At 47.8% G+C, this 14,224-nt stretch overlaps 1 protein-coding gene across 5 annotated transcripts in view; it reads right to left on the minus strand.

Moving 5' to 3' along the window:
* Positions 1-14,224, minus strand: part of SYN3 (synapsin III) — a 422,306-nt gene that overhangs the window by 377,663 nt on the left and 30,419 nt on the right. For 4 of the 5 annotated variants that reach the window (XM_079141613.1, XM_079141612.1, XM_079141610.1 and 1 more), the window contains exon 2: positions 8,868-9,330. In XM_079141613.1, coding sequence (XP_078997739.1) covers positions 8,868-9,178 — 311 coding nt within the window. In that variant the 5' untranslated portion in view covers positions 9,179-9,330. Of the gene's footprint in view, positions 1-8,867; positions 10,325-14,224 lie in introns of those variants that run through there. The other variant, XM_079141614.1, reaches the window with a different exon arrangement.

Below are 14,224 nucleotides of genomic sequence, written 5' to 3' on the forward strand. Positions count from 1 at the left end.
GCAAAGCTCTCCCCAAAGACTGTACTAGGGCGAGGGTCACAGCCCCTCACAGCTGCCCTCCCCCTCTCTCCCCACCAGAACCGGGTAGGAAGCGGCAGGGGCGCCGGACCCTTGGATTGGACAGTGTGAAGACCTCACGGAGAGAGGTCAGCACTTGAAAAATTCCTCAAGTCAAAGGGTTCGGGGCTTGGGTGCTGCACAAGGCCCTCACTGTGTGTGCGCATTGTCTCCCTGATAAAAGGGGCCGGGCCTGGGAAAGCAGAGCCGGTCTCCAGGCGACTGGGCAGGCTGCTGGGGAATGCCCAGGGCCCTCCCTCCCCCAGGCACCAGGGCCAGGGAAGGCCAGGGGAAGCAGGGCCAGGGAAACGCAGAGCCTGGAGGGAGAAGGATGCGCCGGGGAGGCCGGAGGCGCTCCAGAAGGTGTCAGATGGCATGCTGGGTGGTGTGGTTGGGTCAAAGAACGGAGCAAAAAGAAAGGTGATGAACACCTGTCATAAGTGACCCTGGTCTCCCAGAACCCTCTGCATTTTCCACACAAGCAGGCAGGGCCCACCGCTTCAAGGAGAGCCTTAGGGGCAGGGGCAGCCATGGGGAGAGGCATGAGGATTCTGTTCTCCAGAGCCAAGCGTCTTCAACAGAGGGCTGTGTGTCTCTGCTCTCCGCCTCTGACCAGCTCCAGGAGGAGGGACTGACTTGGAGCCCCCGTCGAATCTGAGCGAGGGACTGCCAGCCTGCCAGGATCTAGATGCCCCTCCTCCAGGGCCTCTGGACCATGGCCCCTGGGCCCATCCAGCTGAACTCAGGAGCTGCCAAGTGGCTTCCTTCCCCTGGCTCCAGGACTACTATGTTCACAAGCAATTAGTAACTGTAATTAATTGTTAGTAACAGTTACCATTTCAGGGCCTTCTATGTCAGGCTAAGCACCAACCCTGCTCCTGCCGTTACCTTTCATCTCCACCAGTACCTTCCAGAAAATCACGCCACGGTCCTGCCCCGCAGCTCAGGAATGTGAGGTTTGGAGGCTGCACTGGCCCAAGGTCACAGCACTGGAAGGAAGCACAGGGACCAGAGCCCACAGTACCCAGGCAGTCTGGCTTGAGACCGTCCACTCAGTTTTGCTCCCTCCCTGCTGGTGACGGATGGTCCTTGTCACCGGCAGGGAAAGCTGGTCTCTGAGAATGGGGTCAATCAGTGGACTTGGTTTGACTCCCCAACCAGAAAGCCAGGCAGCTCAGGGCCAGACTCTTGCTGGCCTTGTGTTTATAGGACCAGTGTCTCTCATTACCACTTTGCTTAAAATGAAATACAGAACTCTCAATGACATTTGAATTGAACAACGGATAACCATGTAGTATAAGTCTATCCCCAGTATTGCATGGGATAGACTTATACTAATGCATCATTTAAGTATTAACTGGCATTCTGAGTTATTATTTGCTAAAACTGGTAACCCTACTCATAAGCCCTGGCTTAGCATGCCAACTCCGAGTTCACAGGTCTCACCCCATCTTCCTGCCCAGGTGGCATAGGTGAAATCAGTCACAATGGGGGCCAGTGAGGACCCCTGCAGGTCCTTGGGGCAAAATTCCAAGACATCCTGAAGTACTCATGCCTCCAGCCAAAGCAGCCTCTTTGATGAGCTGGTTTTGTGAAGTGGAGGCCTGCACCTTTAGGGAGGCATCAGGAATAGCTTGCAATTGATCTGGTTCTCTTCCGGAATTCCAGGCCAGTCTAGTGTTTCCTGACAAAGATTCTTCCCCAAGGCATCCTCAAGCCTGAACTTTCCTTTAAACACCATAACCACCTCTAGCAAGAGCATCTGTTTATTCACTAACTCATCGATCCTGTCTTCCCACGTGCCAGGCTCTGTGCTAGACTCTGGGTTTGAAGAGGGAAGGTGTCAACTCTGGACTCATGGGTTCTATACTGGAAGCACAAGATCAAGTCACAGGTAAACAAATCACACACAAGAGAGAACGAGGCACTCTCCCGGAGCCTCTTACCAGCCCCGGGGTGAGTGGTCCAGGGAAGGTGGTGGCCGCATGAACCACCCTCCAGGTGAGGAGCCCGGGGCTGAGGTGGGAAAGCAGCTTGGCCAGCACCACGGAGATGGCGCGCGGTGGGCCTGGGACTTGAACTCCACGCTGCCGCCTGTGAGCCCTGTGTTTTCTGCAGTTTTCCTTCTTTCCTGTTTTAATTCTCTAGGGGCCCTTGCCTGCCGTGTGCTGGAAAATCACTTCTTTAATGTCAAAACATTGGGAAGAGAACAGAAAGGACCTTGCCTGCCATTCCTTGGAGCTTTAAGGAGAGGAAACTGTTCTACAAAACAATTCCACAAAACAATTTCTACAAAAGGTTCAGTTTGCCGACCTGAGACCATGAATGTCCGATGGCTGCAAGAACCCCCTTGTCCCCTAGGTTCCCCCTACTGGGCTGCCCAGAGGGATCCTGCAGGTGGGGCTGCATAGCTCCGGGTGGGACGCTGTCCCTCCAGGCTGAGGTCACCAGGATCCAGTGTTGGCTGTCCTGGCATGACATGGAGTCCTGCCACCCGTTCCCTCAAGCTGCTCTCAGATGTCGGGTGTGTGTACACGCATGTGCACGTGTGAGGCACCAGAACCCTGCTCACACACAGGCGGGTGGGAAAGATGGCAGGAGAACTGCCTTGTCCAGACTCATCCTGGTATCCTGAGCTGATCCACATGCTAATGGCATCTGCTTTGATTGGGGGCCCAGAGCCTCCGTTTTCTTATTTACAAAGTGTGGTGATTACTAGTACTCATGCAGTCACCAGGAGGACTCAACGACAATCCGTGAGAACCACTTAGCACCATGTATGGTCCTGCACAGTGCACCAACCCTTGCCATGTGACAATGGCGAGGTAGGCGGGGAGTGTCCTCTGAGGCCTCAGAGCTGCTGATCTCCTGCTCTGCCACCTGTTCCACCCATGTTTTTTAGCATCTAGCTCCACTCCCAGGATCCCTGGCTGGCCAGTGTTCAGCAGGGCGGCCCCGTTGGAAAGGCCTCGGCAGAAGTGAGCCCAGTTCCTGTCCCAGCCCTGCCATGCTTCTCTTTGGTGTCCTCCAGCTGACCAGGTACATGGATCCTCTGCACTCTCCTGCCTCACCTGGAGATCAGGGCCCTGGCTTAAGTCAGAAAGTGCGTGTGAATAGTTGTCATGTTGGCAAACACTCGAAGGGCTGGACAGGGTGACAACATTCCTGATTTACAGTGCCGCCGACTGCCGTGGTGTAAATGTTCCCACCACGTCCGGTGTGATTTTCTGTTAGATTGGATATGAGGCAAGAGCAAAAAAGAGGATCTAAGTATGCCAGAAGGCCACTCCTGGGTCTCACTGTCACCCTTCCAACTGGTTATCATCAGTTACTTGCCACCAACCAAACCATTTGCTTGGTCCATAGACACCTCCTGTGCCCATTACCTGTGCGGTTCTAGGCACAGGAACAGGACACTGTTTAGCAGCAGGTGGGCTGCTGGCAATTACCAGACAGCCCGACGGTACTTGGACAATGTAGGAATGCACAGGCACTCACCCAGGGCCCCCTGGCCACCGATGTCCAGGAAGGTATAGTCTGACATCCTCCTGGCCAGAGGGGTGGTGGCCGGGGAGTGCTCCAAACCCAGGGCACCCTTTCCATTTCATCTCTAACTAATAAAAGAAAAAGGAAACCACAGGAAAGGGTGGGGAATTAAAAAGAAGGTAACAATAGCTCACTGTTGAGATGGAATAGCAGACATTCCGGGGACAAGGCAGGTCAAGGAAGAGAGAGGGAAATCTGGGCACCAAGTCCTGGGGAGCAGCTGAGGCAAAGCCCAGCTGCATCTGCCTGGCCCCTGCTCCCCCACCCCACATCCCAGCTCCAGAGGCCTAGCAGGGGGACTGGGAGCAGCTGACCTCATGACTTATTTTTGGGGGGAGGTCAGGTTAAATGTTTTGATTTTGAAAATCAAGTATGAGATTCTGGTATATTCTATAGGTAATAACCTCTCTTAAACCATCTCAAATATCAGTCTAACAATGACTCTGGCATCCTGACAAATGAAGAGCCAGGACTTTATATTCAGGCGAATAAAGACAGAAACCCCTCAGCTCTGCTCTATATTGCTGACCCCCCAAGCTAAGGTACATTCAGGCTCATTATATCTACTGAAGTGATCCTGATGGGATTGGGGTGGGGACAATGGCATGTGCTGATTGAACACTTGCTGTGTGCTGAGCCCTGGGGATATAAAGAATAAGAGCCAGGTGCTGCGGGGCACCCCTGTAATCCCAGCATCTCAGGAGAATGAAGCAGGAGGGTCACAAGCTTGAGGCCAGCCTCAGCCACTTTCCAAGGCCATAAGCAACTAAGCAAGACCCTGTCTCTAAATGAAACATAAAAAGGGCTGGGGATTGGCTCAGTGGGTTCAATCCCTGGGACCAAAAAAAAAAAAAAAACCGAGTAAGAGACGGGCCTTGTCCTCACAAGAGGCAATTATAATACAGCATGACCTGTGCCAGCCTGGCAGAGTGGGACGTATTTTAAGTTTATACAGGGGTGGCAGTTATTAGTGCTGTTAGCAGGGCATGTCAGGGAAGGCTTCAGAACAGAGGTGACACCTGAGTAGTCCTCTAAGAACAAATGGAAACTGGCCAGGTGAACATGACAGGGAAGTGTGATGGGGAAGCAGGGAGCAGAAGATGCCAAGGTGAAGAGGTGCTCTCGAGAACCATGAGCTGTTTTGTATTCCTGCAGAATCAGCACCAAAACAGGCAGTGGAGCTGGAGACACAACTCGAGGCAGGACAGACATGCTAATGACTTTGAACTTGAACATTTTAGGTCAACGATGCACCAGCAAAGGATTCTTTCAAAAAGGGGATGATGCGTGGGGGAAGGGGAGGGAGGAACGACTTCAGCGGATCTGTTTCAGAAAAAGGGCACATAGGTGGTGACATGGAGGGTGGCTGGGAGGTAAGGCCCACCTGGGGGCTGGGACCAGTGAAGCTGCTGGAGAATTCCCAGCCAGGGCACCGTGCAGAGGTGGGAAAGAAAACTGACCTTGACATCCACTCATTTCACCCTCCTTCCCCTGGTGGTTCTCAAGACTGACCTGCCCCACGCCCGAGGACAACACCCTTAGTTCAGAGCTGCCAGGGAGCCGGCCCTCAGTGGGGTGGCCCAGGCTCCTCCCACCCCCTTGCCTGGCCAGGCTCACCTCCTCGGGCAGCCAACAGGTGGCCGCATGTTAGAATGCTGGGCCAAGAGTTCTGCCAGCAAAGGTGACTTTGGGACCCTCTATTTCTTTTCAGAAGATGAAAACGCCCCTCCCACACCCGCCACCAGATCCCTGACCAGGTATCAGATGATCCTGGGGGGGCCCACAGTGGTTCTGAGAATCTGAAAGCTGGACACCCCAGCAGAGGAAGAATGGGTTCCTTTAATTCCCTCATCTGTCTGCAAGGAGACCGTATGCTGCAGGAGGCCCTGGACCAGGAAGGGAAGACAGAGTCCCAGCATCTGGGGCTGCAGAGGGTAGAAAAGGGGACCACATTTGCATTGTCCCTGGGCAAGCGGGGGCTCCCTCAGCCCAGACAGTGGCCAGGCTCCCCCCTCATTATCATCTCAAAGCGGGAAGAAAGGGGCTGTGTGAGCTGCCCTCTTCCCTTTAACAACTTCCTCCTCTCTGTTGACAGTTCTCACAATGAAGATGGGCAGGAGAGGGGCTGAACCAGGCTGCCAGGCTCTGCGGGAGTTGCTGGGACGTGAGGCCGGCCCGCCCCCTGCTGGCTGCTTGTGGTAGCCTGAGACTCGCATGTTTTGGGAATTGTACAGGCAGGATCGAAGCAGGAAGGCGACCAGCATCAATGGAGAAAACTGGGGATGCACTGAGACTCAGAGAAGTTAGCAAGTTCAGGGAGACTCGAGGATGGGGCTTTGTAAGAGAAGCTGATGGTCTGTGGCAGAAAGTCTCTGTCACAAACATCCAGGGAACACAGGGTCAACTTCCAGGGCGTTCATGGGTCAGTTTCTCCTCCCCTTTTATCACCCACCAAGAGATACAAAGAATGGCACCAACCAAAGACAGTCGTCCTCAAGACCTAAGTAAAGCACTCGGGACATGTGATTAAAATACACTGAGGGAGGGCTGAAGATATAGCTCAGTTGGTAGAGGGCATGCCTCGCATGCACAAGGCCCAGGGTTCAATCCCCAGCACCACCAAAATACATCACACACACACACACACACACACACGGCTGAAAATACATATGCTGTCATTCCTGCGGAGATTGTAATGGGACTGAGGCCATTCATTGCACCCAAGTATCACTCATTGTGCCCCAATACTCAACCACCAAAGACAGGTTTGAATAAGATCTGATTTTATCAGCCAGGAGCTAGCAGGGAAGACCTAGGAAAACCTAGCCCAATGGGGCAAATCCTATCTAGTCTGCCCAGAAGAAGAGATTAAATTAGCATGTCCAAGGGGCTACCGTCAAGACGGTTGATGTGGCACAGAAATATCCTAATAGTCTGCAATAATACCAGTATGCGTTTAAATAGCACACACTATGAGCCAGGCACAGCTTAAACACTTTCATAGTAACTTAGGTGTCAGGCTTACTTGCATATGTTAACTCTATGGGGTAGGCTCTGCATTTAGGTGCAGTGGCTGGCACAGGTCACATGGCTACTATTTGGTAAAGATGGGATTTGAACTCAGACAGCTTTGCTGGGACTCTTACCCTGAACCATTACAGCACACTGCCATTAGACTCCACCTCCACCGAGGTAGCAACTTTGCTGACAAAGTTGACCACAAGGTAACACGGCCAGCAGGGAACACTCAAAATCAAAGTCAAATGTTGGGTTAAAGGAAAACAGAGACAGTTGTAGTCTTTTGATCACCGGGCAATGGGCAGTAGCATGGCACAGGGAAGAGGGTCCGGAAGCAGCAACTCTGCAGACACCTAACCCTAAGCTCAGACCCGAGGGCCACACTTTACGTAAGGGAATGAGCAGAGACGAGCAAAGCGTGCGATGAGCACCTTCCAGCAAGCGGCTGCACAGAAGAGTGTTCAGACTGGGTCAGATCAAGAGGCGATTCCCTCGGCCACCCTGGCTCAGATGAGGCGGTGACTTAGCAGAAATGCAAGGAATGATGACTGAATCTGCTGGATGTAATGTTACCTGAATATTGAGAATGTATTATAAGCTGTAAACGATCATCCCTAGTTAACATCTCAAGGAGTGAATCTGAGTGTCCACAGGCTTGTTAGACTAGCAGAGCAGCTGGGCACACCCACCTGTTTGTGCAATACCTATGTGACAGCCTCTGGACACACACGTACAATCTTGTCCTCCAGCCACAGTGGCTGTCTGAGGATCCACTGTCGGAATTTCTCTGCTGCACATCTGTTACGGTTTCCATCTGGAATGTCTCCCCCAAAACGCATGCCTGAGGCAATGTAGCAACGTTCAGAGGTGAAAGGACTGGATTATAAGAGCTGTAACCTTATTAGTTGATTTTTAATTTTTAATTATTAGTGGTTCAAATGAACTACTGGGTGGTAACTTTAAGCAGGTGGGATGTGGCTGAAGGAAGTAGGATACCGTGGTGAGCCGTGGGGACTATATCTTGTCCCTGGCTCCTCTTGCTCCCTCTCTGCTCTCTGGACATCATGTGCTGAGCAGCTTTCCTGTGTCACGCCCGCCACAATGTTTGTGCTTGGTGTCAGCCAGCGGTGGACTGCACCTCTGAAACTATGAGCCAAAATTAATCTTTCCTCCTCTAAGTTGTTCTTGTCAGGCACTTTGGTCACGACAATGAAAAACTGAATAATAAGCCATCCATGTGTCCTTCTGCCCTGAATGTGGTACTTCCACATCTCTAAATTTGGGCTGTCTTGAACTGCAAATGCTGTCTCTGTCTAGACAAATAACATTTATCACTCCTCAGCACCACAAAGGTGGGGCAGGGACCTATTGCCCATCTGGAGCTCTGTGTGACCACCATACCTGAGCACGTCAGCGGTGCCCTGCACTGACACTGACTGGGGCTCAGTAGCTCCCTGGTGAATTGACTGCTAGCGTGAGCTTGACGGTCAGGTGTCTGCCCTGGGGAACTTCCTGCCCTGGGAGCGCTATCTGAGAAGAAGCTCAAAAGCACATCATTTCTGTCTGCGTTAAGAGGACAGGCTCTGGAGCCAGCCTGCCAGCAGCTCATGAGGTAACTGCGATACATGCTCAGGCATTCTGGTCCCAAGGGTTTGGGACAGGAGCTGTGGGCCTGTACTGATTCATGTCATCCTCATAACAACCTCATTTTAGGGCGTGGAGAGTGGCTGAGGCTGAAGTAGAATAATCTGGTCGATATTGCCAGCTGCATTGCAGGCTTCAGAGGTTTTCCAATTTTAGAAAAGTCATGAGATTCCTATCATATATTATGTAATATTTCCAGTGGGCTCCAGGCAGCTGACCTCGTCAAACACACTACGCGGTTTGCCTTGTCGTATGAACGAGCACAATGAGTGACATAATCCAGACTGTCATAGCCTGACTGTCCTTCAGATTGGGCTTTGCTGCCAAAAGGATGACAACATGTTTCCTAGTGGCCAGAGCTATTGAATTTTAAACCTGCAGGTGAGGGACTGTGGACCTGTAAATGTAAAGGTCTAGAAGAGAACGGGCATGGTGCAGATGTGGTAGGCCCTCGTGGGTAAAGAGGAATTTCCTTCCCTCTGGCCAGTCTTTGAAGCCACCTGAGCCCCTCAGAGCCCTCTGCTCGCTCCCCTCAAGAGGCAAGACAGCCCCTGTGTCAGCTCTTGCCCCAGCAGGTGTGCTAACTGAAGATCCTGGCTTACCAGTCTGTGTGGGCATCATCGATCACCAACAGGATCCTGGGTCTTTGGACAATAGGTGTGGAGGGGCCTGGAGGCTCCATCAGCCCTGAGGGTGCCTGCGGGGTCTGCTTCATGGCGCTGGAGAAGGAGCTGAAAAGGCTGGATCCTGGGGAGGAGAAGGAGGCTGCCAGGGGCTGGGGGTGCCTCCTCTCCATGGCGGGGGAAGCGGGAGAGCTGGTGGAGCTATCTGGGCGCTGCAGATCTGTCATGTAGCCATTAGGCAGGTTGGCCACAAAGCTGCTGTCAGAGAGACGCCGCCGGAGGAAGTTCATGGCTGCTGGCGGATGGAGATGGCTCCTTTCTACTCGGTCTGGTCTAGGTGAGGCCCGGCGCACAGGCTCCAGCAAGGAGCAAAGGCAGGGCTTTGGGCCAGAAGAGCCAGGACAACTCTGCACAGAAGTCAGCTCTGGAAGAATCCGCTTACCTGTAGGAAAGAAGCCAACAAGCACAGAGTGTAAACGACCGCCTTCCCTTTAAGAGCAAACAGCTAACGCACTTTCCTGGTCCGCTGGTGGTGGCAAAGTAAATTGGAACATCCTTCGGGAAAGGAATTTGGCAGTATTATTAAAAGCATACCCTTTGAACCCACAGTTTCCAGGTTCTGGAATCCTATCCCGATGAAAGAATCTAAGTTATAGGAAAAAGTCTCAGGCACAAATGTTCCTCTCCACATTATTCACACCAGCAAAATACTGGGAAGTAGCTCAACATTCAACCACGGGACACTGAATAAATAGACATACGACACAGTCACTCAGTGAGACTTTTGGGGCTATTTTTAAAAGGGCACCAAAGAAGGGTTTTTAGCAACAGAAAATAATTCATGTTGTAAGATTAAATTTAAAACGTCCCGATACAAAATTGTAGGTAGAGAATGTCTGCAACCATGTAAAAGTTGAAATCACAAAATTTGGGCAACAAAATAAATCCAATGTTAACAGTGACTACATTTTTGGTAATGTAATTATATGGCTTTTCCTTTTCTTTCTATTTATTTATATTTTCCAAATTTTCCAGAATGCATGTGGCTACAGACTGAAATATGGTCCCTCAGATTCATGTACTAAAGACCTACTGCGTGTTGGCATTTGGAGATGAGTCCTTCGGGAGGGTTAGGGTTAGATTTGTCCCTTGCTGTGGGAGTTGAATTCTTTCGAGAAGTGACACTGGAGAGCACTCTCCGTGGGCCCATGGGGACACAGGTGAACAGCAGCCACCTGAACGCCAGGAAGAGAGCCCTTACCAGCACCCCACATTGCCAGCACCCTGAGCTAGGACTTCCAGCCTCCAGAAGCTTGAGGAGATAATATCTGTTGTTTAAGCCAGCCTGTCCAGGGCATTTTGTCATGGCATCTGGAGCAGACTAATACACACATTATTACTTTCCTAAATAGAAAATAGTTTTTCATTTTTCTATTCTTCCCTATCCCTCCTTTTTGTGAATTAACATCCACACATGCCATTTATGCATGATCTATGAAAGAAAATGTATAAATGGATTCTACTGTCATGTACAACAAATTAGAACAAATAAAAAAATTGAAAAAAAATTATTTTAAAGAGCAACTTGTTTACTTATTAAAATATCCTATTGAGAACAATGACTTTTTAATGAGTTAGACCACATATTTTTACTAAGATTATTTTATATTTTTTTTTATTGCAGTGCAATTTACGGAGATAGCACAGTTTTAGCTGTACAATTCTTTGAGTTTTGGTAAATGCATATGCTTGGTACAAGATTATGTTTATCACTCAAGAAAGTTCTTTTGCGCCCCCTTCTGGTTAATTCACACCCAGCCCATAGGAAAACAGGATTTATGACACCATTTATTAATTTCCCCGTTCTTGAACTTCATATAAATGCAATCATATATATTACTCTTTTGTTAATGAGTTCTTTCCCACAGCATAATCATTCTGAGACTCATCTATGCTGCATGATTCAACATTCTATTTTAATCCCTGAGTGGCCTTCCATTGAATAAATAAACCTCGAATTGTTATTCTACTCTCTTAATGATGGACATTTGAAATGTCTCCAGTTGTAGAGTATCATGACCTCCTAACCTATGAAGATGTTTATTGACAATATTTTCAAATGCTAATTAAATTCAAGTATTGCTTCCACTAGCTGTTTACAGATTCCTTAGGACTGTGTATTTAAACAATCACGTCATCTACAAATAGATCTTCCCTTCTTTCTTTCCAACCCTAATGCTTTCTCTCCTTTCACTTCTCTTATTACTCTAGCTAGAACATCCAGTGCTAAATAGAAATGCTGGGAAAAGACATTTAACTTATTCACAGTCTTAGGTGAAAGCATTTGACATCTCGCCACTAGCACGAGGCTAACTATAGGTCTTTGTAAATGTACTTTAGCATATGCAGGCAGCGCCCTGGTATTCAGTCGCCTGTGAGAATTTATCATGAATGGATATTGAACTTTCCAAGTGACTTCCTAAATCTATTGAGAGGATTATATGTTTTCTGAAATCAATCATTTACTTACTGTGCTGAATTACATTTGATTGATTTGCAACCGTTAAACCAATTTTTCATTCTTGGGATGAACTCCCCTTGGTCATAGTGAATGGATCTTATTTATGTATTTTGTAGGTTCAATCTGGCACTCTTTTGCTGAGGACTTTTGTGCCCACGTTGATGACATGAGGGACTGGTCTGTAGTTTTGTTCTTAGCAATGTCTTTGGCACCGAGCGCTGTTGGCCTCACCTCATGGTGTTGGAAAGTGTTCTTTCCTTTTCTGTTTTTTGAAAGAGTTTGTGTAGTATTGGTATTTTTATCAAGCTGTTAGCCAGAATTCAATAGTCGAGGCATCTGGGTTCTTCTTCATGGGACAGTTTTAAATAATGAATCCAATCTCTTTTATAAATCCATGCATATTTTCCATTTCTTTTTATATCAGTTTTGGCAATATGTGACTTCAAGAAACTTATTCATTTAATCTTAGCTGTTAAATTTATTGGCACAAAGTTGTTAGTAATATTTCTTTTACTGCTATAGGATCTTCATGATTTCTCTTTTTGAGGTGGGGTGCTTGGGATTGAACTCAGGGGCACTCAATCACTGAGCCACAGCCCCAGCCCTATTTTGTATTTTTTAATTTAGAGTTGCTCAGCACCTTGCTGTTGCTGAGGCTGGCTTTGAACTGGTGATTCTCCTGCCTCAGCTCCTGAGCTGCTGGGATTTCAGGTACCACCATGCCCAGCCATGATTCCTCTTAATATTCCTGATGCGGGTAGATTTCTTAGACTGATCAGTGTTGCTAAGAATTCACACATTTTATTTATCCCTTAGACAACCAACTTCCATTCTTTTAAATTCTCTCCTTTGCTTTCTACTTTACTTTTTCTTGTCATTTGTTACCTCCTTTCTTCTCCTTACTTTTAAGTTTAATTTGCTCTTCTGTCTTCTAGAATGTTAAGATGGAAACACAGATCACTCATTTTAGACCTTTCTTGTTCTCCAACAAAAAGCCTTTAAAGCAATGCACTATCCTTAAAGCACTGCTTTAGCTGCATCCCAGGAGTCTGATATGTCATTTTCCTTATCATTTAATTTCAAATTATTCTCAATCTTCCCTACAATAATTTTGACCTATATGCTATTTAAACGTGTTTTTAATTTGTCAGGTTTCAGTGCTCTTTTGGATATTTTCTTGCTCTTGCTTTTAATACAGTTCATTTGTGATTAGTGAACACAGTCTAGAAGTTTTGCATCCATCAACATCCATTGAGACTAATGTCCTGGTTCAATGTTCTCTCTTGATGACTGTGGACTCGAAAAGACTGTGCGTGTTGCAGTTGTTGGATGCAGCATCCTAAAAAGATCAATCAGATAGTTGTAAGTGAGGTTCCCCAGGGAGGTGACTCTCCTGCAGTGACAACTTTATTGAAGAGGGCTCCCGTGATAACAACTGCAGACTTGGGCTGCGGCAGGGGTTGAACTGCAGAACACGTTCACCGGAGGCCTCGGTCGACCTCACTGGGGGCCTAGGGCTCGGGCATCTCTTTAGATTTCCTTATTCTCCTCCCAATCTGTGAGCCTGTCCTTGCCCACTTACTTGTACAACCCATGCAACTGAGCTCTCTGACTTAATTCTAGCTGTGCAATGCAGGCAGCCCAGGGAGCACTTCCAACCTCTCCTAGGGTGTGTGACTCCCTGCTTTCAAGGGTCAAGTCCTCTCTACCTTCTATCTACTTTTTGTTTCTCTCCAGCAACATCAAATAGTTTCTTTTAAATATTTTGGCCAAAGTATATAATTATCAACTATGAGAGGATTAGATCAACACAAGTTGCTGATCATTACAGGAACTAATCTCCTCCACTTAAAAAGTACTGGATGGAAGTAGAGTGAAAGACATTATTACCTCATGTGCATGCATGTCTGTGTGGCAGATGTGATCCTGCAATGTGTACAATCAAAAAAATGAGAGATCACACTCCATTTATGTATGATCTATCAAAATGTATAAATGCATTCTACCGTCCTATACAACTAACTAGAACAAATTTTAAAAATTTTTAAAAAGTATTGGATGGAAAGTTAACAAAACATCAGAGGCAAAGGAATCTTAGAGTTTATTTAACAATTCCTTCTTTGGAGCTCTGGTCTACCTCACACAGGTAGGAATTCCCCACTTTCAGAAGCAACTCCAGTGATGGTCAAGACTCCTTCTGCTGTTCTCCCCACTGTGTAGCTTACAGTCCAGGGAAAGGAACAGACAATGAACAAGTGGAATGAACTGCTGTGGTTTGGGGCAGTACATGGAATGTTGTCATGGCGACCAACACAGGGTAGGGGCTATTTAGACAAGAGGCCAGGGAAGGCATCTCTGAGGAGGTGAATGTTTCCCAAAAAATAACTGATAAATAATATTCACATATATTTATGGGGTATGAGGTGATGTTTTGACATATGTTTACATTGTGGAATAACTAAATCAAGCAAATTAAAAAATTAAGTCATTTCACATACTTCTTTTTTGGTCATAAAATAATTTGAAATCTGTTTTTTAGCAATATTGAAATATACAGTGCATTATGCATTTAGTGGTCACTGTAATCAATTCAATGGATAACTGAAGCTCACTCTTCCTAATTAAAACTTTGTACCTTTCATCACAAATCCCCTTTCCCCACACCCTCCCTCTCATTGTCTTGGGTAAATGTCACTCTACTCTCTTCTTCTAGGAGTCTGCCTTTTTTTTGATTCCACACATAAGTATTTATCTTTCCGTACCTGTCTTATTTCCCTTAACATAATATCTTCCAGGTTGAACTGTGTTGTTGCAA

Source organism: Sciurus vulgaris, assembly GCF_902686455.1.
Source record: "Sciurus vulgaris genome assembly, chromosome: 5".
NCBI classification, from domain to species: domain Eukaryota; kingdom Metazoa; phylum Chordata; class Mammalia; order Rodentia; family Sciuridae; genus Sciurus; species Sciurus vulgaris.